General features: G+C 38.4%; 1 protein-coding gene across 12 annotated transcripts in view; it reads left to right on the top strand.

The window, feature by feature from the left end:
- Window positions 1–27944, top strand: part of COBL (cordon-bleu WH2 repeat protein) — a 151043-nt gene that overhangs the window by 102146 nt on the left and 20953 nt on the right. For 7 of the 12 annotated variants that reach the window (XM_085538013.1, XM_085538011.1, XM_085538007.1 and 4 more), the window contains 2 exons: window positions 1761–1931; window positions 23461–23764. In XM_085538013.1, the coding sequence (XP_085394139.1) occupies window positions 1761–1931; window positions 23461–23764 (475 nt within the window). The remainder of the gene's footprint in view (window positions 1–1760; window positions 1932–23460; window positions 23765–27944) is intronic. The other 5 variants (XM_085538016.1, XM_085538014.1, XM_085538015.1 and 2 more) reach the window with 1 other exon arrangement.

The following is a 27944-nucleotide window of genomic DNA, read 5'->3' as shown; positions in this document are numbered from 1 at the left end:
TCACATTTAATGCCTCAGCATTTATGCAGCAGCAGGAGTCCATTATCTTATGACATGCTCGACTCCATTGACATCTCTTATTTAAGCCTCACAAGGGGAACGTTATATCTGTGCTATATAATACAGGAGTTTTCAGTAAATAGGCTTACTTCTAACTATTGCTGATGTCACAGCCTGACACTTCTCATGTCTTGCTCTATTGCAAGTTGATGATTGATAATGCTTAGTGCTTTAACTTTTTTTAACTGTTAATTTTATTTTGTATCAGTGTTCAGAGAGTTGAAATAAAGCAGAGCAGAACCACTTCTAGTTGTTCAGTGCTGTGAACGTAAGTGCTTGCTGGCCAGACTGTTGATGTAGGGTTCTTTAGTATGGTTTACTTTAGCGGAGCCTTATTAATTTACACTAACAAAGAGCTCATCCCACAGTAGCTCAATCCTCAGTGCTTCTCATTTTCTGCTACTTTCTTGAATGAATACATTCATTAACAAGAAGAAATGTTACAGCAAAGGAAGACTGGTAAAACAGCTTCTCTTTTAGGCCCTTGGAAGAAAACGATGCGAAAGCACAGATGGCTCTGAAAGCAGGAAAGAAAAGCTGTGAAAAAAGCAAGACAGTAGTGAGGGGGAAATGTGCTGTGAGAAATAGGCAGCCCCATGATGAAAAAGGATTAAAGATACCTGTGCATCTCCCAACTTAGCCTCATGAATCCAAGCAAAGGGTTTTATTTAAAATATTCTCAAACAGGCAGGTGGGGTGCACTTCAGTATTCAATATTAAGTCACTTGTTCTGATCCCAAAGCCTTGTGCTGTTTTCACAAAGCAGTTAAAAAGAGTGCGTATTGGCAGCATTTAATTGTGTTATGAGTTTCTACAAACTGGTGACTCCTAACTAGTAATCATAATGGCTTAATCTTTTTTCCTCACTCTTGGTGCTACTCCGTTTCTCGGCAGCACTTGAGCATGAGTGCAGTAGCAGTGAGAATGGAGCAGGCAAGAGGTCCATCTCCACCAGTATCCATTTTCATCAGTGACCATTTTCATTGCAGATGCCTAGGGCAGTGCATGAGAGAAGGGCAACCAGACAGTTGTGTTTCTTCAGCTTGCTTTCAGCATCTGAGGACATTTTGAATTGCAATAGCTCTAGGCCTATGCACTACAAACCAGCAGCAGTTTTTCAGCACCACGGTGTAGTGCAGTGATGCATGTCTGTCTAGTTGTTACATGTAGTATTGAAATAGGCTCTCAGTCAAAGTTATGAGTGTTTCCTGTGATAGCTTAACAGTTTCGTTAAGAATGACTTTATCAGCTGCTTCCCCACAGTGACAAAATGATACAAAAACTACCTAGAAAGAAAAGAACCTGTCAGGATACCTACTTAAAAAGTACTGATTTGATGCATTTTCCTTTTTCTCTTACAGAGTGAGAAAAGTAGTCACATAGAGTACCCTAGAAGTCAATAAATTCATTCACTTTCTTTTTTTTTCCCCAGTTATTTTTCTCTGCCTTGTATTTGGCAAAGCACCGATAAAGATATCAACTGTGATGTACACTTATGTTTTGGGCCTGGTTCTGCTCTCGCTGATGTGGGAGTCCAGGCATTTCCTTCTCCGTTAATTACCTAGGGTTAAATAAGAGGAGTATTATATCCAGAGAGACTCTGGTTATGGGTAAAGGAAGATCAGCACATGTTATAAAAACAGTTAGCACAGCAATTATTGTCTTGATGCTGAAGTAACTAGTGAATTGATCCCCTGTAGGTGATGGACGGCAGGTGCCACAAAAGCCTCCTAGGGGCCCCACTCGCGACCCACCCCAGTTAGTGATCCCCCCACCCCCACCTTACCCTCCTCCTGAAAGAGACAGTGTGGATCCAGCAGTCTCTTACAGAGAAGCAGATGTTACAGCACCAACAAAACTGGTACCTAAACGTATGTTTCAAAATATATGTATTTACATTTCATCTCTGTTGATGATTACTCTCAGGGGTAGTTTTTTCCAGACTTTCCTCTCTGTACGTGTGTCTGCTTTTTCCCTTTTTTCCAGCCTGTTGTCTTTTGAAATGTCCAATGCAGTGTAACTAATTAATGCAAAGTAAATTAAGCACTTGTTTGCAGGCAGGTTTGCTAGAGATCCCTGGCCATTAAAAACATTTAAAAACAACCATCAGAATACATGAATTTGCCCAACTGGAAGCAAAAATTCATTGCCTTGTGTTAATTCTCCCTCTTTGATTTTCTGTGCTAACACTTTTTCTCTCTGCAGAGACAAATTCCTTTGGGAGTCAGTAGGTCTGTGAGTCTAGGTTGAAAACTGCAGGGTGTCTCCCTTCAGGAAAATTAAGCGATTTACACAAGCTGTATATTGTTAAAGGCCTTCCTGTCCTAATGGATACCTCTTCCTTAACATCTCTGGATACTCCTTTGTGTGCTCTTCCTCTCGAGGTATAACCGTTATCAGACAAAAATAATAAGATAGTTTCCACATCCTTGGGTATTTGTGAAAAGCATGTTTTCATTACTTTTTCATGCTTCTCCATTGACTGTCTTTAATTCTTTGTGTACGATCCAAGTCTTTGATCATATTGCATATTCCCTGTGGGCTTGACCTGCACACCCGTGGAGATCCTGTAAAGGCAGCAAAGCTCTGGCATATTATGGCATCACATGGACATGTCTTTGAAGGTTAGGTCTGTCTCCAAACCATGGGGTAGAGAAGTGCCTCCATTAGCTGCTAATTTGACAAAGATTTTTTTTCCAGGGTGTTTTCTTTCTGAAATTATTCTACAGGTAGCAGTTATCCTGACACTTTAATGTTGGTGTTTTGTTGTTCAGTACCAACTGATCCATGGCACTGCATTGCTATTCTGTTATTTCCATAGACGTAGTGATTGTTGAGTTTTGTTGTGAGAAGAGAAGAAAACTGAGGCAATCCATACTAACAGAAAACCTGACCTTTATTGAGGATTAACCCTAATTCATTTAGTTACCAATGTGTGCACAGAAATCATATCATACCTGAAATCCTTTTTTGCTGGATACCATCAGCTTGCCTACAATATTCTCTTTATTAAAAATCTGTCGTGGCTTTCTTTACATTAATATTTCTGCTTCATTTGAGTTTCTACCACTCCAATATTTAGCAATGCTTTCCTGATCTACCTTGGTGATCAAATACACTTTAATCAATGCAGCTCTGATATTATCAGCTTGATCATTTGCTCTTAAACAAACACAATATCCTAGCCAAAATGATTTGATTAAGTTCGTGCATGGAAGCATAATGTGAGCTTTTATTATGCTCGGTTTATTGAGAGCAAAGCAATAGTGTTCAGTGGATATTTATTTTAGACATAAAGCATCATTGTTGGAGAGGGACAAGTTTGGCTTTACACTTAGGCATGTCTCTACCTGGTTAGTTTACGCATATAGATTTACAGGAGAGAAACGTGTGTAGATGTACACAGAGAGTAAGCAGCACGCATGACATATGCTAATTACATTGCCTAATTCAATTCCAAAAGGTGCTTAGATACCGTAGTGACTGAGTGGTGAAGAACAGAGTTTTGCAATGATGGTTTTTATTGCCTGAGAATGCCTCAAGCATTGTAAATAGGACTTTGGCGGTAGATTCAAAGAAGAACAAAGTTTTCAATCTTCCTGACTGTAACCTCAGTAAATGTGTTTTCTCATAGAACAAGGTGGGAAGGAGGATAAGCTACTGATGCCAGATATTGATGAAAGGCATATTTGTTCTGAAAAGACTCTCAAAACAGCTTTCTTTGATGATGATTGTGGTCTCTTTTTGCTGAGTGGGTGACTGTCAGCAGCAATTTGACAAGATGTGATTCCCATTCAGAAATTATAATTATGTGATCGTGTGGAGTTTAAATTCTTGTTCCTTGTGATCTGCCATAGTTTGTGAGGCACCGTGCCCCACCCCTCGTTCCTTCCCAGCAGACGCACAGTTGTGCCATTGTGCTCTAAGAAACCCACGTTCAGGGATTTTCATTTCATAGGGGATGTTGGTAATCGCTCTTCATGGAGTTTTCCAAACTTAGGTAGAGTGTAAGTCATTCATGAATAGGGCTTTTGCTAAGATATTTGTACTTTTCTGGCCCTAGTGGTACAAGTCTCTTCCACAAACAAGACTGTAATTGTTCCAACTGGATTTTGGCTTTTAATCTTTTTATTCTCATTTCATAGGCTTTCCCGTTAATTTTGTTCTTGTTGACTCCTAGCTGCATGTTTTTTGCATGCTTAAAATGATATGTTTATGGGATCCTGTCTCCTTCTTTATCTTACTAATCAGATTTTTTCATGGCCTGTAACTGTACAATTAACTTTGCTTTGGTAGTACAGAAATGGCGATTGTCACCTCTTTTGCATGGCTTTGGTTATGTCATATGTCGTCTGAAAGTCTCAATAAACTGGGTAATACCAGGTGCATTTTAAGAATCTGAACAGAAAGGAGCCTTGTCCCCATATCTATTTATTTATATTTTCATTATATCATTGATATACTAATGGGTACTATAAGTCACTTGACAAAAACTGTGACTGTTTTACAATTTGGTCATGTTTCTTCAGTCACCTTGGATATATATGCAGTCTTCCACAGTCAGTAGGGATAATCTCTTAAGGGTTGGACTTCGTTAAACCAAAAACTGGTACATAAACTCAGAGAGAAAACTACATGTGGTTCTAGATTAATTGAGAACTGGAGATTACTGAGTATGTAATTTTGGTGGCTTATCATAGTGCAGTGACGCAGAAGGAGTCTTTCAAGTGGCCTAGTGTTTTCTTTCTTACAGATGATCTGTAAAATAGGAAAATAGGTGAGGATGATGTGGGAGATTTATACTACCATCATTCCTTGTACTTGTCCAGCCTGATCTGAGGCAAAAGAATGAATCCGAATCTCCAATACCTTGTGCCTTCTAGAGAACTTAAATTCAGGCCAAGTTAAGCAAAGTTTTAAACACATTGCCTATCAGTAGGTGTCACACTGTTGGGATTGAGTTAGCTTTTACCCGAACCCAGGGAGTCAGTCTTAGAGCATCTGTGGAATTCACAATTTCAGTGTATGGGCACATGTAGCGACACTTCCTTTGGGTGTCTGGTTCTTGAAGGTTAACTGAGCATGCTAACCATTCTGTTGCATTTCCTACACAGTATTCGTTATTTTATTTTTTTACTCTTTTTTTTCCCCCAACAGTTTATTGTTGTGCATCATTCCCTTCATACAACAAGCGCGTCTGACAGACCCTATGACCTTCATACCTCTGAACATCCTGTTGCCTCTGCTCTCCTGATTCTTCTGTTGCCTTTCTTCCTTCCCTGCTGGAAAAGAACCTTTTTTTTTTTTTTTTCTTTTTTTTTTTTTTTCTTTTTTCTTTCCTGACTGAGATTTTTGGCTTCCTTTCTTTTGAACTTTCACATTCTCTTCTAATTACTATTGATTATTTTTGGCTGTGGTTCATTTCATACTCATTTGTGAGATGTATGCTCCAGAACTGAATGCTGTGTTACATAAATCTATATATCAGCCTCAGAAGCATTATCTGTACATTTGTCTGTTCTTTTTAAGGCTTCTCTTTACTTTGAGTCACGGTTTAATTTGTTCTGGTGTTTCAAAGAGTGTGTGGTGTGGGGAGGAGAAGAATGTCTTTCAATGCTATCTAAAGACTTCATGAAAACTTCCCAAAATGTTTCTTTCTTTTTTTCTATTAGCCTAGTTATAGCATTTTACGTTCTCAAATGTATCTTGTTTTTCCTTCATTGCATATGTTTTGTTCCTCTGAAACAAAAGTAGAACTGGGCATGGACTAGTCAAGTTGAAGTACAGGATTCCTTCTGTATCTTGGCTATCATTCAAGGTGCGAAGTAAAAACGAAATAGAAAGATCTGTCTGATTAAAAGAAGCCTAAAAGTAATACCAAGAATCAGTACCAAATATACTGATTCATAGGCCTTACTTGTGCTTTCATCCTGGTGCTTAGCATGATTAATTTTATCTTCATGTTGGAGTCATCCTATGGCAATCAAGGTGTGTGTTCTATTTCTGTAACGAACGATGCAAACACTCTTTGCTCGAGATAAATCTCATTCCACAACTCCCCTTTTTACAGTTGTAATAGGAATATTCAGTGAGTTATAATTAAAATATCAGCTATAGGATTGTACTTACCGAAAATTTATTTACACTGAAGAAATTTCTTCATGTGAGCGGCCCATAAGGCATGTATTTTTAATAATTTTGAATTATAAACATACATTTTATGAGTTGCAATGGTGCACACACCCAGAACTGTTCTGACCTCACATTTGCCATGATTTAAGGCACTTATGTTACTTAAATTAGTGAATCGCAGTACAGAAGTCTAATTTAAATGATGAAAAATTATTGTTTTACCCTCAAGCAAACAATCATGTTCATCTTGAATCCTTTCCAGGTAGGCAAAATGGGGAATAACAAAACAAAGCATTCCTACAGATAATGTGAAACATGACTAGAAAGGGTTTTGATGTCTTTTAATACAAATATGACATGTAGTTAATAAGTTTTAAGTGATGCCTCAGAATATATATTTAATACCCTAAGGTATTCTAATAAAAGTGGAGTGGAATTGAATTGTCTGTGCTGCCAGGTACTTTGTAATAGTTTCTTAAGACAAGACAATAGCTTAATTGTAAGTCTACTCTCAGAGAAAAAAAAAAAAAAAAAAAGAGTAGATAAACACAATGTGAAGATTAAGAACCTAATTTACCTATTCTTATTACTGTATTTACATCCCATTTGTAATGCCGCAGAGTTACATGCCCCATGGATTTAAGGCTAGAAGAACAGAATAATGAAGTGGTGAAACAAAGGGGTTTGTATTGAGTACAGTGTAGAAGTACAGTATGCTGTAAAAGCAGTTCTTTGCATCTACACCAGTTCAGCTTACTGGAAGGACAACTTTTTAACTAAGTCATAGTTTTGATGAAAAGGTTTCCTTGCTGTGAAAGAATACAACTATGATCCTCACCACCTATCTGGCAAGTTTGCTGTAAAAAGCTGCTTCCAGATGGTCTGCTTGAACTTGAAAGTGCTGTGGGTGAAAACTCAGAAATTCATTGCTCATCCTTAATTTATTTCATTTTTGTATTAAAATGCCAAATTTGCCTCTTTTCTTTTGCCTTTTGTTTTTCCCTGTGTTTGTGGAAATTGGCGTTTTCTGTGAAATTTCTGTGTAAAATTGTGATGACCAGTTTTAGCTGCTAGCTCTCGTCTTCCTGAGTTTTAAAGAAAAACACTAAAAGCCTAAGTTTTTGCTTGTGCCAGCTCATACCCTTTGTTGCTTCTAGTTTCAGAAATGCCAGGTACATATATGTAGTATTAAATGGTAAAAAGGAAAAGAAAAACTGTATCTTTACAAGAAATCATTGTGGTTATAAGCAATTATGCTTATGCTCCAACATTAGCATGTTTAAAACCTCCCATCATTATATACAGTGTGGGAATGAACTTCCAATGGCACTCATTATATCCAAATCTATTCAATGGAAGCACATAGATAAGCTGTTTGATGACTGTTAATTCATTAATAATGTCTGTATGAGGGGGTAGAGCGTTCAAGCAAAGTGAGACCATGGGAACATGAACTTGATGGAAATTTGGTTTGCAGGCACCAGCTCAGCACTGAGGTGCGCTCAGGGAATCCCTCCTTGCTTTGTGCCTTACCCAGGGTTTCTGAAGCCACCTAAGTTCTGCTCCTGGAAATGAATGAGTGCGTTTGTTATTTTCAGTGACCGGAAGAAGTGTCAGTTCAGTTTGATGGAATCTTAAGTTAGCAAAGATATAAAAGTCCATCGGCATGGTTTTCTGCCTTTCATTTTATCCACAGAGACAAGAGAAATGTAATGAGAATGACATGGAGAAAGATGATAATAAAATAGACTGCTATGTTAGACCTCTCCATCAAAATGGTCTTACCAGAGTTAGTAAGAAATTCAAGTTATTCACCACATTTCTGCACTACCAAATAGCATTGCTGAAAGACTGTACTTCAGGGTGAAATACTTTTCTATCTGGGGTGAAAGAAAGAAAGAAAAAGCAAAACCCCCTAACAACTGGGAAGTGTTTGAGGAGGGTAAGTAAATGCAGAGATAGCATATGGATCAAAATAACTTGAAGTATTGTGACTCTGGTAGCTGTGACGTTCAGTGCCTTTAAAAAATAAGTGCAGATGTATAATTTATTATTAGTACCGTTCTGATGCATGATAAATTTCCTCATCCTCCACAAAATCTTGTGTCTTATAAACATATTAAGCTTCGAGGTGATTTTATTGACCAATTTAAAACTTATTTTTATTTTACGTTGACCACCAGAGGGAGCCAGCGTTGTCACATATCTGCAGTAAGTAGCAAGTGAGGATAATGCCAAAGGTGAATGTTAAACTATAAGTATCATCGCATTCATGCGAAGACTTTCAGTGTTTTAGAAGCTCATAAATAAAGTTGACAAAGTTTTCCTGTTCATCCACTAAAAAGAAAAGTAGTTTTTCTGTGATTTCCAATCAGTTTAATCACAAATGCGAAACCAAATCATATTTGCATATGATGCTATTGTGATGGCATTTTCCAGACATGACCTCAAAATTTAACTCTAGGTGTGTTTGCAAAGGGTGTCAGCATGTTTTGTTACTTATTACAGTGCAGATATTGCCTGTGTATTTATTGTAGCCTGTGTCCAAGGTGTGGTAACTGGTGCATATAGCTGATGTATGTGCTGAAGAGCAAGTGCATAGGAGTTGGCCACATTTAGTGTAGATCTAGAAGGATGTGTTTTACTAGGAATGTTTATCAGCATGAGTTGTAGCATTTCAAAGGTGTGTATGGATGGTTTTAGTATCCATCCTCTGCCAGTCAAGTGACTTTGTTCCCAGCAATTCAGTCATACAATCATCTTCAAAACAAAGATTTGGAGACTCTTCCAGCACGCTTAAATATTTTCTCTACATTTAATTCTGTCTTTTTTCATGACTTATCTTTGAGGATTGAAATGAATACTGTCTTTTGCACTGAGCAGCTGGACTTTTTTCTTTTCCAGCAGAGCTGCAGAATGCTAAGCTTTGGATTAATTCCACTTTCATCTGTAGAAAATATTCTGTATTGGTCCAGAACTGAAACTTATTCTGAGGTGAAGTGGAGAGAGCATATTTTAAATATACATGTGGAAGGAGAAATTATGTCTCCTTTTGTTCAGTTTTAATGGAGGGTTATTTGTAGCTGGCTGTGGGGTCTATAGAGTACTCAAATAAGTGCTGGTGAGAGTGATAGGTAGATAGATCATCCAGTCAAAATTATGTGATAGATTGCAAAGGCTTGTGATGCATTTATTTATTAAACACGGCCATGTAATCTATCATATGCCCCTGTATTCTGCATATTTAAAGTCTGCTCTGTGGGTATGATTCTTCCATGCTCATTCTTTGCATTTAAGCTCTCCTTACAGTTCCATCATGGTATAAAGTGCCTCAGTGTGAGAGTTGTGCTCAGTGTGTGTATATAAGACAGCAGTTCTGTCTCCCTGACTTGGCTTCTCATCACTACTGTGACTCTCAATATATATTTAGTTCATGCAGTAGGCACCATTTAACTTTCCATACTAAAATACATGTTATTTTAGAAGACCGAATGTAACTTATTCCATCCCTCCGAAATTACAGCCATGTTGTTTTCTAATGTCATTACAAAACTATGAACTCCCCCCTCAAGGACAGTGAGACAAACTTGCTGTCACTGTTTACACACTTCTTCAGATATCTCATGCGCAGTACGCAAATAAGCTTCTCTGGCCATATGGGCACTATACAGAAGTCCACTGCTGAAATATGTAAGATGTTGACAGAACAAAAAGTAATACAATTAAATTCTTGCTCATTCAGAAGAGCTTATACGTAATGAATTTCACTGGGTTTTTCTGAGATTGAGAAAGGGAAGGGTGGTCTTGTGTTTTTCTGTGCACAAATAAGCTGCTTGGTGATGTATTTATTTTGTGTTCTTCTCTAATGGCTTAACTTATACATGTACAGCCCAGTAGCATGAGCTGTGTCAGAACCAAATAATGCATAACTTTAAGTCCCTTATATCCCTTGAATGTGCCTTGAATATCAGGGATTTATTTAATAAGCAAATTCTAAGTTGTGATCACCAAATCTCTTTCATTTTTCTCATGACTGGAGAAAGTACTGAAGAAGAAGGGTGCAGTCCTTTGTAGAGGTAGCAGCACGAAGTGTCTATGTTATATTCCCTTATGTGTTCACTCAGCTTGCTGCCACAGTACTGGAAATAATACCAGAGACTTTGCAGACTTTGAGCAGAAGTTGGCCCTGATGTAATTCCTTTGAATATAACGAAATATTTTCTTGTTACATTAAGCAAGGAACTGGACACTAGTGAATCAAATTGTCTTTCTAATCTCATTTTCTTGTATTCAGCTCTTTGACTTCTGATTTACTTACATCATAATATGTGGAGTAAAACTTAAGCTTCCCATTTCCCACTCTAAACATAAAAACTTTTCTTCTAACTCCCTTGAAGCCCAGTTCTGCCATACACGTAGTCTGTGGATAAACTTTGTTTATTCTAAGTGAAACCAAATTCCCTGTTTTCCTCTTCCTTAGTCAGAATAAGAGATGAACTTTGTGAGGCTCACCTTTAAGAATTGGCTAGCATCTTAAATGTACCCTGTGGGATTTCTAGAAACTGTCACACCTATACCAGTAGGGAAGCTTTCATTTTATCACTAGCAAGCTGGGCTAAACATATGTGTCCAGCACGCACATGGTGCAACTCTGTCTCCAAACTTCAGTCCCTAGTATAGATTGGAAGTTAGGCTTCGTTTACATGTAATGAGCTGAATCAAACAGGGTGATCGGTGTTTGAAATGGCGTGCAAGTTTGTAGTGCAGGATCCTACTGATTCAAGTGTAGTCATGACACAGAGATACAGAAAGCAAATGGTTGAAAATCTTGTGTTTTCTGTACCAGGTAGATGATAATACTCATACCAAACTGCTCTTTCAGCCTCAGAGATGCTCATACTCAGCTTTTCCTATTACCACTTCTAAGCCAGTAAACACTCACAAGATGACTGCCTGCTTTCTTCTAAGAAATTGAGAATTCTGGCCATGCACATTCACTTCTGGGTTTTAGGGCCCGAGGGAGCAAAAGGCTGAGAGCAGAGACAGAGCCTCTTTTGTCAGCTCCTTTTGTGGATTCCATAATTGGTTCCTGGCATGGATAAAAGAATTACTTTCCAACCTACTGTACCATAAGCAAAGGTAGAGTGTAATGGAGGACAAAGACCTAAACCAAAAGAAGACAGGAAAGAATGAGAAAGGAACACTGTAGCTGGGAAATGTTTTTATAAGACCATTGTGATTAAAAGATGAAAGTAAAACTGCTAAAAATATATGGTAACCTGTCATAAGCAGCTGTAGGGGAATATTTAATATTTTTCATTCGGGTATATTATGATTATTATTGCTACCTAATTTTAAAAAGGTTTCTTCCATTTTAGCGCTTGATAAGATGTTGAAAAGAAAATACCTTTTTTTTACTTTGTAAAAACTTGAAAATTAATGAAATGCTATTTCCAACATATTTTTTCTCAACCAAGTGAGAGAAAAACAAATCCATCCTATATGTGAAAGACTTTGATGTAAGATCTTGAGAATTCTTACAATTCTTAATCTGTAAGAAAACTAAGAAAAGCTGAAGTACTGGGGAAGCCTTAGAGTTCACAGTAAGAATTTTCTGCGGTTGACTGTTGATTGTAACAAAAGGAGCAGTTTGGAAGCTAAATAGACTTTTCAGCTTGACTCTGTATGGAGGCAGCCTAGTACTGGCCAGCTGAGTGCTCTAGAAGGTCCAGCCCACATCGCTTCCTGCTATTATTGAGAGCAGAAACTGAATATTTGGGAACTATGGCAAGAATGCTTTAGTTTCTTAGTTTTATCTGAAACTCTTTTTGGGTATTGACAGTCTCTTAGACATGTTAAGTCAATGCTTAGGAATGACGTGATTCTCTTCCCTGGTAAAACTTAGCCTGCTTTCCTTACAAGTAAAGGAATTTATTTATTCATTTATCCCCCCCCCCCCCCCAAAAAAAAAAAAAAACAAAACAAAACAAAAAAAAAAAAAAAAACAGTTAAACACAATGTATATGGATGTTTTCATGATTGGTCATGATTTAAAAATATATGTGTTTTGTACTTCTGAACCCCCTTTCTTCTTGCTTTGAGAAACATCTGTGCTGATTAACTGACCTGTCTGTTAAAGAAACTTTGAGGTTTAAGTGTCCAAGTTTTCCAAATGAAAACATTTGGTCAAAAGGAAGAAAAAAACCCATGCATATACTGTAATTTGCTTGTTTGCTCCACTCCCCTGTGGACATGCCCAGCTTCCTTTGTACCTGGCAGCTTTCCTGTTCTGTATTCATCAAGCTAATCGATGTGATTCAGATGTTCCTCAAATAAAATCATTTGTCTTCAGTGTACTCCTACAAAGGACACGGATTGTACTAAAAAGACCTTTCTACACTTTCAGGGTACACAAAATACATGTCACTGTTCATAATACGAGGCTTTGGCAATGCACTGGTCGAATTTTTTTTACACAAAAAATCCTTGCACAAGGCAACTCCTTGCGGTTTTTCCATGGAGTTAAATTAGTGCCTGTGAGAAAATTAGCAGACTGAAAGCACAGAAGTCTTTAAACTTACAAGCCCTGATGTGAAGAGTAACAACAAACCACCAACTCGATTCTGCACTGCTCTGATAGGGGCCACTCTAAGGTGAGAGAGTCACGACGATCAATTAGGAGAGTGAAGATAACGTTGGAGCATTACAGTATAAACTGTACTGTACAAACTGGTATAGTAACCAGTCACCTGTGTAAAATTTTCTAAGCACAATTCTTGCATAGGGCTTTTTGGGATTAAAAACAGTTTCTTCAAAAGAGATATTTTTAAAGGACAGGATAGGTGGAGAAGGAAATCTCATCACCTTGCTTCTAAAAGATAACTTGAATGTAAAGATTTGTGAATGTTTCCTTTTCTACTTTTCCTTCTCCAGACTCCATCAGGTAATTCCTTGAGCAGTTCCTGTGGACATCTGTTTTAATTACTCAGTTCTCTTGGCATTTAAAAACGATCAACATTGGAGTTTTGCTGTAGTTTGTGGCCTCTGTGGCCTCTGTCCCTCATGAGATGAATAAATAGATACGTATTCTTTCTCTGGTAATTTATAAAGGTCTTTCTACTTCTTGATGAAACTTATGGAATTGAATTTTAGCACCGTTATCCTTCTTGAATAATTCAAGGGAAAAAAAAAAAAAAAAAAAAAGAATAAGGGCTGATTTTTAGGATTTAAAAGTTACTGAAGAGTTTCACAGACCAAGTCGTAAACCTACAGCAGTGTGATATTTTTGTGACAACTGAGGCTAGAAATTAAAAACAGAAAATTCAGAATTTTGCAAAAGAAAAACGACCATTTATACCGATCATATTCAGAATTAAACCCATCAACTCAGGCGAAAGATTTCCCAAACTAGCTTGTCTGTTCTGAGGATATGTTCATAGTGAACCATCATATTCCAGAAATGGCCCTGCTCCAGGAAGGCACTTAAGCATGCTTAATCGGGTACCCCATTATACAGCATGCACGTTATTATTGAACGAACTGTGTAAATGAAAGTCTTAAAATGCTTCACATGAATAAAAATGCAGACAGATTTTCCCTGTGGGGATTCTTCCCATGGAGGAGATACCTGCAGCTTTGCATTTTAATCATTAAGTGGTCCGATCCAGCTCCCACTGAAGTCAGTGGCAAAATTCACCTGATTAAATGGAAGCAGGACCCAATGCTTACAGAGTGAAATATAAAAGGGGAAGATTTATTTCAAGTCAGTGCTTGGTTGAAGACCCATTTCATAAGAAGAGCTTTTCTTGCATCAGGGTAGTGGTCACAGGAGTGCCCAAGAAGGTATTACCATTAACATTTTGCTATACGCATACTATTACAAAGCATAACATCCGCTTATGATGCTTGCCTGTTTGCATCTTTTCCTGCTGGTGTTCTAAGTTAATGGGGAATGAGTGCCTGAAAGCAAAGCATAGTTGATGAGATAGCTTAGTTAAGAAGAGGGCTGTGAAGGAGCAAGCCAAATTCAGTTCTGACTTAGGTATTCTCATCTTTGCATAAGTCTGAAATGACCTGATCTAGTCCATGTGTTATCAAAGGGTGTATGACACTTGGACATGACTCTGCATGACAGCAAAGTTCTTTGAGCACTGTGTTATCCAGCTGTCCCATATTCCCTTCTAACTAAGCTCCTGGTGAGAACTTCATTGTGCATGTCTGAAAAAGATAACGTGGTGGCTAGAGCATTAATAGGAGTTTATGGTACTCAGCACTTGATTCCTGCCCCACGTAGTTGTTTCTTGACTATGTCTGTGTTCTTGCAGCTGTCCCTTGGTGTCCTTCCATACAAGCAGTGGCCTCTATGGGCCTTTATGCAGCTTGTCAGTGGCTCTTTGCTGACAGCACATACCCAAACAGCATGTTTTGTGGCAATTATCCTGGTCTTGCTGCCCTTGGTTTGCACAGTGCCCAGCAGGAGCTCTCATCTGCAGGACAGCCATGAAGTGTCCATTGAGAATGGCACAATGTCACTGCGAAGGATCTTATGCAAGATCTTCAGGGAGAGACTTCATACACTCTGCTCCTCAATTTTTGTTAGCTACAAGAGAAATTGAGTGTGAATGCATAGTAAAACGTGAAATGCCCTAACTCAGAAAAGAAGAATGCTTTTATAGGATAAAGTATTCCTCCAGGTATAGTTGACAAAGTAAATCACCAACCAAAGTATATTGAAAGGTCTGCTGGAGTTTGAACTTCAGAGAGGGAGCGGGTGTTATATTGATGGTGGTCCAGGAGGGAAAGAGTCTGGTGATGTACAACAAAGGAGGTAAGAGTGAGCTTTGTGTCTTTATAGTACAGACATGCGTGAGAAGATTTTATTACCTAAATTTGGAGCTAGCTACTGCAAAGGTATTTATGTTATTGGTGGTTTGGCTGAAGCGTGTTTTGACCAGTTAAATGGAGTTATATTGTGCTGTCCTAATTGTAAGCTAGACAGGTGGTTTGTGCAGGAAACACTTTGTTTTCTCAGGGCTGTGTCTGACTTCAGATGATGCTGTAGGTGCTGTTCTGAACAAAGATAGAAGAAGATGTAAGGAAATGTGGATGCACTGAGGGGGGGGACTGAAGGTAAACATCATAGTTCTGAATGGACTAAGGTACTGTGAGGATGAATGAAAACTCAACAAGGTGATGAAATCCCATTTAGTTAACCTCCACTCTAGTCCAAAGTTCACTCTTAGCTGTTGCTATTAAGCAAAACAAGTTGTTGGGTTGGTGTTTTTTTTGTTTGCTTGTTTGTTTGTTTTTTGCCATTGCTGTGTAATAGATCTGTATTGTTAGGAAAGCACCACAGGTATTTTCTTCTCACTCGTGCAGTATTTTTCAAGAGAAGCCCTTATATGCACAAGACAAGTATACTTCGTCTCAGAATCAAAACAGCTGTTCAAAACTTTTTACTTGCACGCATGTAGTTCCTGATGGCCTCAGTAGCAGAGAGTCAATTACAGATAAACCTTATTCTTTTCCACAGTTCTTAACTTCTAAATCACTTTCAATCAGAAATAAATGCACAGTTGTGAGTGGAATGGTATCTCTGTAATACAGAATGAGTTCCTAAATCCCACAAGTATGAGGGTACGCTTATTTGGTTTAGGGGTTATTTTTTGTCTTTTCTATGCTGAGCTTGCTAGCAGCTAGTCCCTGGGGAAGGAAAACATAGTTACAATTCAGAAGTGTTTTATGGTGAATTACGCTGGAAATAGGAAATTGTAGTACAGATTTTATAAAATTTTTAACAGTATAGACAAACAGCAAAGAAATGAATGAATTGAATAGAAGAGGATGCTCAGAAAAATTGATGGAGAAGTTGAAAGAGAAAATTTGAGCAAATGGCCTATTCTTCTGTGGTCTTAAAAAATCACCTAATTAAACATTGTTTTATTGCATAGGTGCACTAGTCATTTCTGGTTTTAATCATTATACCGCATACGCTTTTCAGACAATTTTACAGTCTGTACTCAAAGGTGGCTCATGAAAATCACCTTCACAGTCCATTTGTTTAGATTCTGCAGCATACTTGAGTTGAAGCCAACCACCTCTGTAAAGGATGCAGATTGCCAAAATCTATCACTTATGACCAATAATTGCTAACAAAATGTGGAGAGTAGTTTATTTCTCCACCCAGCTTATTATATTGGACATTTTCTGTTGTTAGATCTAGATATTCCCTTCCCACAAAGGCCTCCAAAGAGCCCCAGTATTGATCACAGCATGTTACTGATATTACACACGATGATTTATAAAATGCAAGTCAGAAGCTGTCTATTGTGTACTCTTAAATATATTTCTACATTATCCTGCTCCTTTAACCTACACTGTCTGCTTGTTCATAGTCTTTTGAGCTGCACAGGTGTGGCACACTGCCTCCCTCCTTGCACTTAAGTGAAGAAACAACAAGAGCCGGGAAGACATCGCATATGTAATTCTGGCTTACTCTTATAAAAAGTGCTACCATCATACTTTGTGGTGTGTAATAGGAAGTGGAAAACTCATACTATTAACTCATTTTTCTCCAAGCATGGTGACAGTGTAATTCCCTCTTTTTTTCCACCAAGCTTCTTCCAAGTTTGTGAAGAAATGTAGTGTTTTTAAGTTAATCAAAAGATAAACCTATCTACTTGCACACTTCCTCATTGTGTCGCATTTGCAAAGCACTGAAATCTTGTAGAAGGGTGAACAGTTGGTGGCTATGGTGTGGAGTCATCAGAGCCTTCAGATAAGGTCTTTGTAAAACCAGGGAACTAGTGAAAAGTGAGTTTGAGGAGAGTGCCAGAAAGGGAAAGATAACAATCAGTATGACAGCAGTAACAGCATTCTAGAACAAATAAGCTTTACAGAGGTCAGAGAGATTTCTACAGTCATTGAAGAAAGGATTGTGGGGAAAAAAAGAAGAGGAAAAAAAAAAAAAAGGATAATAAAGTCTTTTCTGTTAATTTCCTATTTAAAAATCTCTTTTACCTTATTTTGGACTTCTTTTTCTCTGTTTTCTTGTGTGGCAGATGGTAAAATTAAATGTCTAAAATGGGAGAAGGTAGCAGCCATTTACTTGAGTTGGTAGTTTCTGGTTGCAGATTTTTTGCAGTAAGAAGAACCACATTTAAAGAACCTGTTGGCAAAGAAAACATGTATGGGACATAAGGCAAGGAAGGAGACTGAAAATACCTCATTATATGAGAACTGCGAGTCACATGCATGACTGCATGAGTCAGCAACGTGCCCTCATGGTGATGAAGCACTAACCACATACTGAATTGCACTAGCAAGAACACAGCCAGCAGATCAAGGGAAATGATTACTCCCTTCTACTTGGCTGCCTTGAAGCCACATGTGTGCTCATTGTCCAAATGCGGGCTCAGTTTTGCGTTCTCTGAGACAAGATACTGACAAACCAGAGGCAGCAACCTGGTAGGTGTCTGAGATGGCTGGAGCATATGTACATGGAGGTGCTAAGGTGCACAGTGCTTTTTGATCCTACTAAAAGGGAGGATAAGGAGGATTTGAATGCTGTAGTGCAGGAAGGGACAGACAGAGCCAGATTCTTCTCCAGAGGTTCACTGCAAAAGGCCGAGGCAACAGTAGCAAACTGGAGTGTCACAGTTTAAACGAAAATCCACCTGCGTCCGTGACAAGGGGCCGTGACCATGGCATAGAGTGAGAAAAATTTGGCATAAGAAAAAGTTCATGATGGGGGAAAGCCATAATGTTGCCCTGGGAATTATTTTTGATTTTCCATAGAATCTACGGTGTCTCTGTGCTTGGAGATTTTAGGAATTCTGCTGCTGAAGTCATGATCAGCATCATGTAAGCTTCATGTTAGCCTTGCTCTGAGGAGGATGTTTGACTATGTGACCTCCAGAGGTACTTCTCGAATGAATTTTTTCTGTAATTCTATGAGCTAAATGAACTGAGACAGTACTAAGCTGCCCGACATACTCATTTTGGAGGACTGAAGCTGCAAAGCATCCTCACCATGACATTCCTTGGGTGCATCTTCAGCTGCTGCAGGGCAGTTATAAAAATTGAGGAGAATGCATCAGAGCTCAGACTGTTCTCCAGCATCCCTAATTCTGTTGTTAGTGGTTAACAGTGCTCGTTATTTAAATAACTAGTACTTAAATTTTAAAAGTGAAAGTAGGCTTGTAGGCTCAAGTATACTAAGAAACATGTTGAATTAGAACAGTCTAAATTACCATAAATTCAGAGAAGATAGCCCATTCTGTCTTGTTCTTTAGCTAAAACTATACTTCACTTACAAGTTTTTGATTGATGAGCAAAATGAGTAAAACATAACTAATACACGTTGTACCTGTGTGAAAATTCTTACACTGCTTCTGCGTTGCTTATTTTTATAATCTCAGTTAATCATTGCCATAATTCCCTGATTTTTTCCACCGGGCTTCTTCCGAGCATGTGAAAAAATGCACACTTGTCTTGAACACTGATCTTTACTTTGTACTGCCAGTGCAAAGAATTAGAACAATTCTTTCCCTTGCTAGAAGTTTTAAGTACTGACAGTAAAATAATTACGTTGCAATTTGGGCATCATTATAAGAATTATTATTCTTTAACGTGATGAAGTTCGTAATATTTTTAACAATTTTAGTGTAATAGGCCATTCGAACTACAGCAGAGCAATTTTAGTTCTTGAAAAGAAAGTTTTTTGTCAGTGGAACAAGTGGTGAAAGAAATTGAAAAATAATTGCCAACCTCTTAGGGAACAAGAACTTAGAGAAATTATGGGAACTCTGCATCTCTAAAATCAGTATGAAGTTCCAGTTTTTCACATCAGCTACTGCCTCCTAAAAAATGCCTGTGGTTGTAGTCTGTCGTCGTTGAACGTGACAGTAAACAACCATCAGTGTCATAAAAGCAGAAGGGAGGTCACAGCTCTTAGCAAACAGTTGTATTTTGGCAAGAGAAGACATATGCCTCGTAGACAGTGGGCTCTGAGGGAGGGATGGTTTGGTCTTCAATATTGTGGACTTGGGTTCTGATCTCATACATCTGGGTGAGACATGCATCATTTGAACACTTTAGTCTGATCTCAGTCCCATTTGAAGTCGATGGTGGTTATTTTCATAACAGTAATCAAAGTGAGGATTTCACCCATGATTGTCATCATGTACTGAATTCAGTCTTCGTTTCTGAAAGTGTGTATTGGCATTTAAACCAGATGTTTATCTGTCTCTCCATCACTGGCATTCTGTATGAGTAATACGTACATATATGCAATATCAAGCTGCACAAGTGTAGATATGGCTCTTCTAAACTCAGAGCTCAGTGTTCTCCTAATTACTTACAGCCTATTGAGATTAAAGCAATGAAATCTCTTTTGTGTTAAACAAGAAGCTTGCATTCTTTACTGATGAGCTACTCTCCCGTTTGCTTCCTGATGATCAGGGGCAACATTCCTGCAAACAGCTTCCCCAAGAAAGCCGTTGTCAGTTGTGGTTGACCTAATTGCGCAGTGGCAGGCCTGGTGCTGGGGAGCAGGGCAGAGCTGTGGCTCTCCTCTGGGCCTTGCAGCATCTCTTCCTGTTGTACTAGTAGGTACAGGGGATTGCAAGGCATGGAGGGGCACGGACTGAAACTGTGGATGAGATATCACTCTTGAAGACAGGAGTTGGAACTCCCTGATCCCTGTGAGAACTTTCCATCTCAGGGTACCTGTAGTTCTGAGTGAGTTATGTCTAACTGAAAGAAGAGCTTGGCACTGTTACTCCTTCAGAAATGCTGACAGTCTTCTGAGGTACAGCACTGTTTCAGTAATATGTTGTCTGTGGCAATCATTTGTATGCAAGATCATTGAGTAAGCGCTCAGTTTTCTGTATCTTAGCCTGGATGTTTTGTGTCTGCATAAGATCTTGAAAATCAGAGGCCGAACTGAAATGGTCTTTTGTATTATGACAGAGAAGAGAGCATCAAATAGTAAATTTTTTCTTCATTTGGCCATAGAATTACCTCAGTTGGCTGCCATTACTGTGGTCACACGGTGCTCAGCGTGTGATGTTTTTGTGCATGCACACTCCATCTGAGAAGAAAATAAATGAAAACTATAGGACAGAATTGCATCTGCTACTGTATATTACCTGGTTATCTGTGTAATACTAGAAAGCCGTAAAAGCTGTTTTCTGATTCCTAGAGTCAAGACCGCTCACTACGTTGAGGTGGACTTTTTTGTGTTGTGTGTTTACCCAGGAAACTGCTATGTCCTCATGTGGCCTGGACATCTTAGTTTGCACGGTAAAGACTTGTTCAAGTGTGTGAAAGGAAGAATGGGTTCTAACTTCAACCATCCTGGGATAGCTCCAATTCACAACAGCTGAAATGTAGCATAGAACTTCAGCTGTCAATATCTGCATGAGTGCCTAGATGTTAAGATAAGTAGCAGTGGTAATCAGAATGTTTTACCTCATCTAGCAACTCTGTTGACATGTGTTAATGCTGGAATTAATGGATCTTCTCCATGAAGATAAAAGATGAGGGAACTGCTTCAGCAAATTGATATACTTGAAGAGAGAGAGTCATTTTGGTTTTGCGTGGGAATTTAATCATTGAACTGAAAGACATATTTCTGTATTCCCATTGTTCCAATAAGTGTTGCTAAACAAGAAGGTTCTTATGTTGAAAGGGATGATTCAGCTGCCAAGGCCTAAGTGTAACTGATAGGGATCTGTTCACATGTGTGGACACTGGTAATAAGAGAATCAGTTTTCATTCTAACAGTATGTGTGAAGAAGGGGTTGGGGTGTGGACGTCCTGCAACAGCACACTTTGCTGGACAAAACCTCTGAGAGAAAAGGATTGTGCTACTGCAGTACATGAGTGAGGCTGTGTGACCAAAGATCTATAATCCAAAACAGAAAGATGCCAGAAATTGTTGCAGGCAGGCAAAAATGAGGAGCAGGAAGTGAGAGAGACAGCTCCAGAGGAAAAACCTGCCACCCTGGCATCAGGAACTGGAAGCAGGTACTTAGCATAAATTGTCATGCCAGCTGTAGGGTGAAGATCATTTGTGGCATCTTGGTGACGACAGATGTGGCCAGTGTTATGTTGAGGTCTCTTTGCATCAAAATATACTGCATTGCGCATTGCTCCAAAACTTTACATGTGCTTCTACTCTTTACCTTCCACTTGTGATTTCTTTGCTATATCATACTTCACTTTGTTCTGTTTTTAACCTATTGTAGCTCTTATTAATGTTTTGGTGGTAGATTGATGCTGGGATTTTTGTTTTTAATTAAAAAAAGCCAAGCAGGCTGTACGCTCTTACCTGGTTTGTTTAATGTATATTTTTGTGGGTGTTTATTGCTGGGTGTCAAGTTATTATATGTCAAGTTATTCTTATTTCTCCTTGATACTGGTGTTTTCCTAATTGCAGTTCTGTCATGAGCATACTATAATCCATCAGTGTCACATAATTCATTTCTATAACTGAAATTTTTACACGGAACAATCTCTTGGATTAAATCTGGAAACTGGAGTTAATGTTACAGAAAATAAGGTCAAAGAAATCAAGTAACATTACTTCCAAAGTCACAATAGACTCTTTGGATCATCTCCCATCATTAATATTGATGCTTGACAGCACTTACAAGTTTAATCATGATTTGTAACCCTATGAATTTTATTGCTTCTGCTGTCAGAAATCAATTTCAGTACTTAATGGCGTCTTGTAACCTCAGTCAAGGAGAATGTTGGTTTGATTTTTATTTTAGTTTTATGCAAAGCTTCACTAAGTTACACCCTTAGAAGATCATTTTTGTGATACTTTTTTTTTTTTTTTTGACAAAATTGTTTTTAGTTTCCTGACGTAAAGAGAATACTTCTGCATATACAGTGTAATGCAGAATTATTTCTGTGATTTTCATTGACATGTAGGTTCATGTATGCTTCAAAAACTTGTAGATTATGACTTTACAAATAGTGAAGTGTATGTTTAATCTTAATCACACTTGTAGACATGGGACTCTTCATGTAATTAACATCTACCGCAAGTATCTGCAGGATCAGACCATAACCAATTGTTTAACCTTCTATTTGCTTACGGAGGTTGAAGAAGAAAATGGGGCACTCTTTCAGTTACCAATTAAACATTCAGATTGGACTTTACTGATTTGTTATGATCAAAAGTAATGTGTTTGGATTTGCTTCTGTCTTTAGTCACTCTCTGAAATTATTGACATTATTGGCCATTCCCCAGTCTGCATGATTGCAGAGTGGAGTCCGGAGATTTACATTACCTAAGGAAAATAACAAAATTATATTTCTCACCCCCCCCCCCCAAAAAAAAGCCCACCAACAAAACAGAAAACAAAATGTTTAAATGATGTGGTACAAAAACACACATGTACACACACACACACACACACACACACAAAAAACCAGCAACAATGGCCCACGAGTATCTCATAGGAAACAAACTAGATCAGAACATGAAAAACCACACAGTATCTAATCATCTCTCATCGTGTGCAACTTTTAATACAATTAAGCATGCAAAGGGCATATCCCTTGATCTCCTTTACAAATGACTAAAAGTTGGGAAAGGTTCTGCTTTGAGTTGTGTCTACTTTTTTCTAACTCTTCTTGATTTTTTATGCTTTGCTAAGAACTGATTGTTACTCTCCCACTGAACACATAGGAAATTGAAAGATGGTATAATAAAGTGACTCATCCAGTAGGCCATGTGTAGATCTATTATACCAATTCATTATATTACCTGGGAAATGCTGCTTATTTTTACTGGCATATAGTCTTATGGGAGATGATTTGGCAAAATTTAAAAGGAGTAATGAGAATATGTCATCACAAGCAGTAGCAGGAATCATTTCTTGCACCACATCATTTAAACGTTGGTTTGTTGTTTGAGTTTAATTTTGCTTTTTGTTTTGTTGTTTGTTTGTTTAATCGTATGCATACATACCATCTCACTTAAATTTACCTTCCTACTTCATCGGAAGGAGTTGAGAGCTCACAATTCTCTCATTCCTCAAATAGCTTTCCCTGTAGAGTTATTTATTCAGAAAAGTAAGGAAGACAATAAGAATGTTATAAAACCCAAGCTGCACAGGACATGCACAGCAAACCAACTTTAAAAAAGGAAAGTAGGATGAAAGTTTTGTCATGTTACAAATCATTGCTATAATGTATAGGTTGCTCCAAAAGTAACGCCTGATATTTATTTCCTTGCTGTATTTCATTTAGAGAGCCTGCTGCCTGCACAGGATAATTTTTATGTAGCGGACGATACAGTTATGGAGCTATCAGAGGTGGAAGAAACAGCATCAGAAAGCAGCTGCTTTGCATCTGAGGACACTACCGAAGACTCAGGTGTAGTGAGCTCCCCATCTGACATTGTGTCACTGGATTCACAAAATGACAATATGAAATTGAGAGACATCAAGATGGTGAATGGCTACATGGACTCAGACACAATCTATGGTGCGGAGAATTACTCTGTAAAGAACCCATACTGCGATAACAGGGGATATGCCAGTACTCCACAGAGGTAAGAATTCATTTGAAGCCAACTCTTGGAAAGTACTTTGCGTGTCCCTCTTGCAGGGAGGCATTTAAGAAAGCTAGCTGCTTCTACTTTTCTGCTCTTTCATAAATCAGTACCAACGCCAGGTGACTCCTCCCATTGAAGAAACTCTCTGCCAAATCCCCTCCAGTGCCATGCTTGTAGCAACAGGCAAAGGTCACTTTTCTGTTTGAACTTGTAGTTGAGTTTCTTGCTAAAGACTGCTGCCCTCCAGAGTTAATTTCTCCAAAAAGTTTGAAGTAACTTTGTTACAATTTGGTTTCTGTTGCGGTTCTGATGGCACATGAAGCACTTAAAGTGATATTTTGTATTGATCTAGAAAAATAACTTTCCGGTCATAAATGGAAAAATTCATACAGTGGGAAAATTCAGGCCCTTGAAAGTCAGGTAGAAAAGGATATATTCCGTGAAATCTGGGGGTTTATTTGTGGGTGTGTGCATGTACATGCATATGTATGTTCACTTACTGTTAGCTTCCGCTGGTGTTGTACCTTAGTGTTTTTTTACACTTCTTTTTTTTTTTTTTTTTTTTTTCTTTTTTGTATAAACAAACGTTGTACTGCAGTTTTTGCAGGAAAATATAAGAAACTGGAATTTAACTAGAAACTGCCCGCAATCAGAAGTGACTCTGACACTGTTTGTTTGCCAAAACTCACATAGTCGGTGGCAGGGCCACAGTGGGAACCCAAAATTTATAGGACTTTGCAAATACAAACTGGCCAAATAGGAAGGAAGCTGTGCCTCCAGCAAGGAGGGTGGCCTGGTAATACTGACAGGGATCCACTCTGTATGATGCTGCCGAGTCATGGGACAGGGGCCAGAAATTCCTCTGAATTCTCAGTTGACACAAAGTCTGTGCTTTCTGGTCTGTCTCCATTCAGCTACTAATCTGTAGCCCCTTCATAAGAGCATGTATCATGACCTAGTTATTTCCTTCCACACATTTCTGAGGGAGAACTTCATCCTGGATCATTTAGTGGATGATGAATTAGGTATAAATTAGGCCAAAATCAGTATTTAACCTATTGGAATGATTTCAGGGTTTTTCTTTTCTCATCAGTATCCAGGGGAGCAGGGTCAAGTCTCATTTAGATACTTGTTCAGAAATACATTTTACTTTTGATTTTTCCTTCTCTAGTGTTTTAGGTCCTGATATAGTCTGTCTTTGGAAGATTAAATAGGCTAATAGTGGCTACAGTTACCATTTCAGACCAAATCCAAAAAAACAACCCATTAAATTCAGTAGTAAGACAATTAAGCAGACACGATTTTCCTTACAATCAAGGATCTAAAGAGTTAGGAAAACACACATTTACATTTAGGAGAAGGAAAACAAAAAACAAAACAAACAAACAAAAAAAAAACAAAAAACATTGCCATAATTCTGAGTGAAAGCATCAAGGCAAAGCACTGTAAGAAAACCCTAATCAGTGGAAAATATTTTGGACTTTTTCTAGATTTTGGATTTGCCTTTGCCACATAAGCAAACTAAATGTTTGTTTTTTAGTGTTTAGGAAGAGCACTTAAAGAAGAGGCTACAGGACAATGTGACAAAATGCATTACTCATAGAATTTGCAAAAGGTACTGACCTGGGGAACCATTTCGTTGGCTGGTCAGCAGAGCTGCCACTTGGCAAGCAGGAGGATTGGAAGGTGGCAATACGTATGGGGCTGCAGAAGTGCAGCCCATCGTAGTCGCAGAGGTTGTTGTCCTCTCTGCTCAGCGCCTGGGAGCCTGGTTCTGTAGTACTGCATCCAGCCCTGAGAGAGGATGGCAAACTACAGTGCATCTGTAGGAGAGCCACAGAGGTGGCAGGGCTCTGGAGATGAAAAGTGCGAGGGGGAGAGGACACTGGGTTTGCTCACCTTGCAAAAGCAATGAGGATATGGAGGGATCTGACTGCAGTCTGTCACCATATAAAAGGAGGACTGTGAGCAGAATCTGGACTCAGAGGCTTCTTGGCGAACACAGTGGAAGGAACTAAAGTCTTTAGCTGCCGTAAAGGAAATAAAAATGGAATATTAGGAGGAAATTCCTTAAAATAGGAGTGGTTAAGCAATGGAGCAGGCTGCACAGAGACTTCAAGAAATCTCTGAGTTTAGAGGTTTTCAGAACTTAGCTAGACAAAGCCTTGGAAAGACTCAGCTGACTTTGAAACTATCCCTGCCTGGAGCAGCAGGTTGAACTAGGCTCCTAGTCTGAACTTAGGTGATTTCTAAATATTCCGTATTTGTCTAATATGTCCATAATTAAAAAGGAGACGAAATAGGAGATGGTTTTGTTGCTGAAGTAGAGAGTTTCATGAACTGTGGGGTATTTTAGTCTCTGGGGAAGCAAAATTGTTTCAAATCAACTTTAAGGTAGAGCCAAAGTCTAACATTTAGAATGGATTTTATTCTCATGGCAGCAACCAGGGAGTCTGCCACAGAGAAGATGCTAATAGTAAAATCTTTAAACTTTTGTGCTCTGAAGTGCCAGCAATGTTTGAAGGTAAATCCAGTCCCACTGCTAACCAATTTTTGTTGAAAAACCAGCTTTGAAAGTCATGCTCTTCTAAATCCTTTCGAGGTTAACTTGCTAAGTTTTTAAAAGCCACTTCCCAAATGTAGAGGGGAGGACAAAATGGCCTTGGTTTGTTTGTTTGTTTTTTAAGCTATTCATATGAAATTCTCCTTTTTGTGGGATTTAAATCAGTTCAGAGTACAGTATTGAGTACAGTCAAATTTGGAGTGCATCAATTTCAGCTGCTGATGTCAGAGCAGCCACCACCCCAATGATAAAATCTTCTGGGAGCCCTGAGATTATATGTAGTCCTTGTGATGAATGAGCTTCTTTGAGGACCAAAGCAGCCTTCTAAATTCCCAGACAAGTCAAAGTGCAGTTTAAATGAACAATCGATACCACGCTACACAGAGTTTCAAATGTGTTTCAAAAGCTACAGCACTTGAAGGAAAATTTTACACAGAGTTTCGCGATTCCTTTTTGTCTTTTTTTTTTTTCAGTCCGGGTACCAAGTTCTAACTCAGTTCTAAAAGGAAGATGTGAAAAGATAAATTTAAAGAACATGTCAGTGCTGTAAAGAAACAGTAGTTAGCAGAAGTGAAATGGAGTCCTCCTTGAGTCTGAGCTCCACTGAAGCCAGAAGTTGTAGTTAATTTGGCTCAGGCTTGGGGGATTAAAAAAAAAAAAAAAAAAAAAAAAAAAAAAAGCTAATAAAAATAATGGAAATATTTAGCTTTAAATTGTAAAGCTAGCTAAAACTGAGGCTTTTTACCCTGTGAAATAACTATAATTCTGTATACTAAAATGGTTTTATACTGTATGGGTAAAAAAAAACAAACTACTCTTAAAGTGGAAGTAGATTGAATTTAGTGTGAAGAGGCTGTAAAGAAGGACCAAAAGGTCTTTTGTTTGTGCAGCCCGACAAACTTTGGTGAAGAGAACAGTCAAGACCACAGTTCTTTGGTAGGTTTGTTCTGAGCTCCAGATGATGAAGAGTATTTTTCCATGTCCCTTCCTTTGGTTAATTGTATATGTATTTTTAAATTTATTTTTTCTTGGAGCTTCTGGAATCATTCGCTATATGGCATGGGTGGTCTCAGTGCGGCAGAAATGTCTGATAGATTTAGAATATCACGGCAGGGTCTGTACCTCATCTGTTACTGAAATCAGGGAAAGCGTGGAGTGCTGATGAGGGACACAGTATACAACATGCAATAGTTTTGTCTGCATGTAGCAGCATAATAGTATGGCCAGGGTAGTAAGTCAGGTACAAACTTTGTACATACAGAAATGCCAATTGCAACATATTACAAATCTTGTTCCTAAAGAAGAGAGATAAATTTCTAAAAGGAAGTCTCCATAGCCCAGGGTTTTCCAGTCTTTATGGTCTTTTTTTCCAGTATGTAAGAACCATTTGCATGTGCACTCTTTTTTTGTTCTGTATTGGAATTCTTGTTTAGGTATCCTCAATGTGAGTAAGCAGAAGAGTTAGCATGTGGAGTACCAAAAAAACTCTACTCTTGGTTCTGCCTCCAACCTATTAAACCATCTTTGTCTCTGCCTCTGATATGCCTGTCAGCCACTTACTGTGTAAAATTCTGCACACAGTTATGATATCTCACAAGATGTTTATACAGTACC

The sequence above is a fragment of the Coturnix japonica genome, chromosome 2 (assembly GCF_054131305.1).
Source record: "Coturnix japonica strain WE chromosome 2, WE-NBRP24, whole genome shotgun sequence".
Classification (NCBI taxonomy): Eukaryota; Metazoa; Chordata; class Aves; order Galliformes; family Phasianidae; genus Coturnix; species Coturnix japonica.
This window is presented reverse-complemented; position numbering and strand designations above follow the sequence as displayed.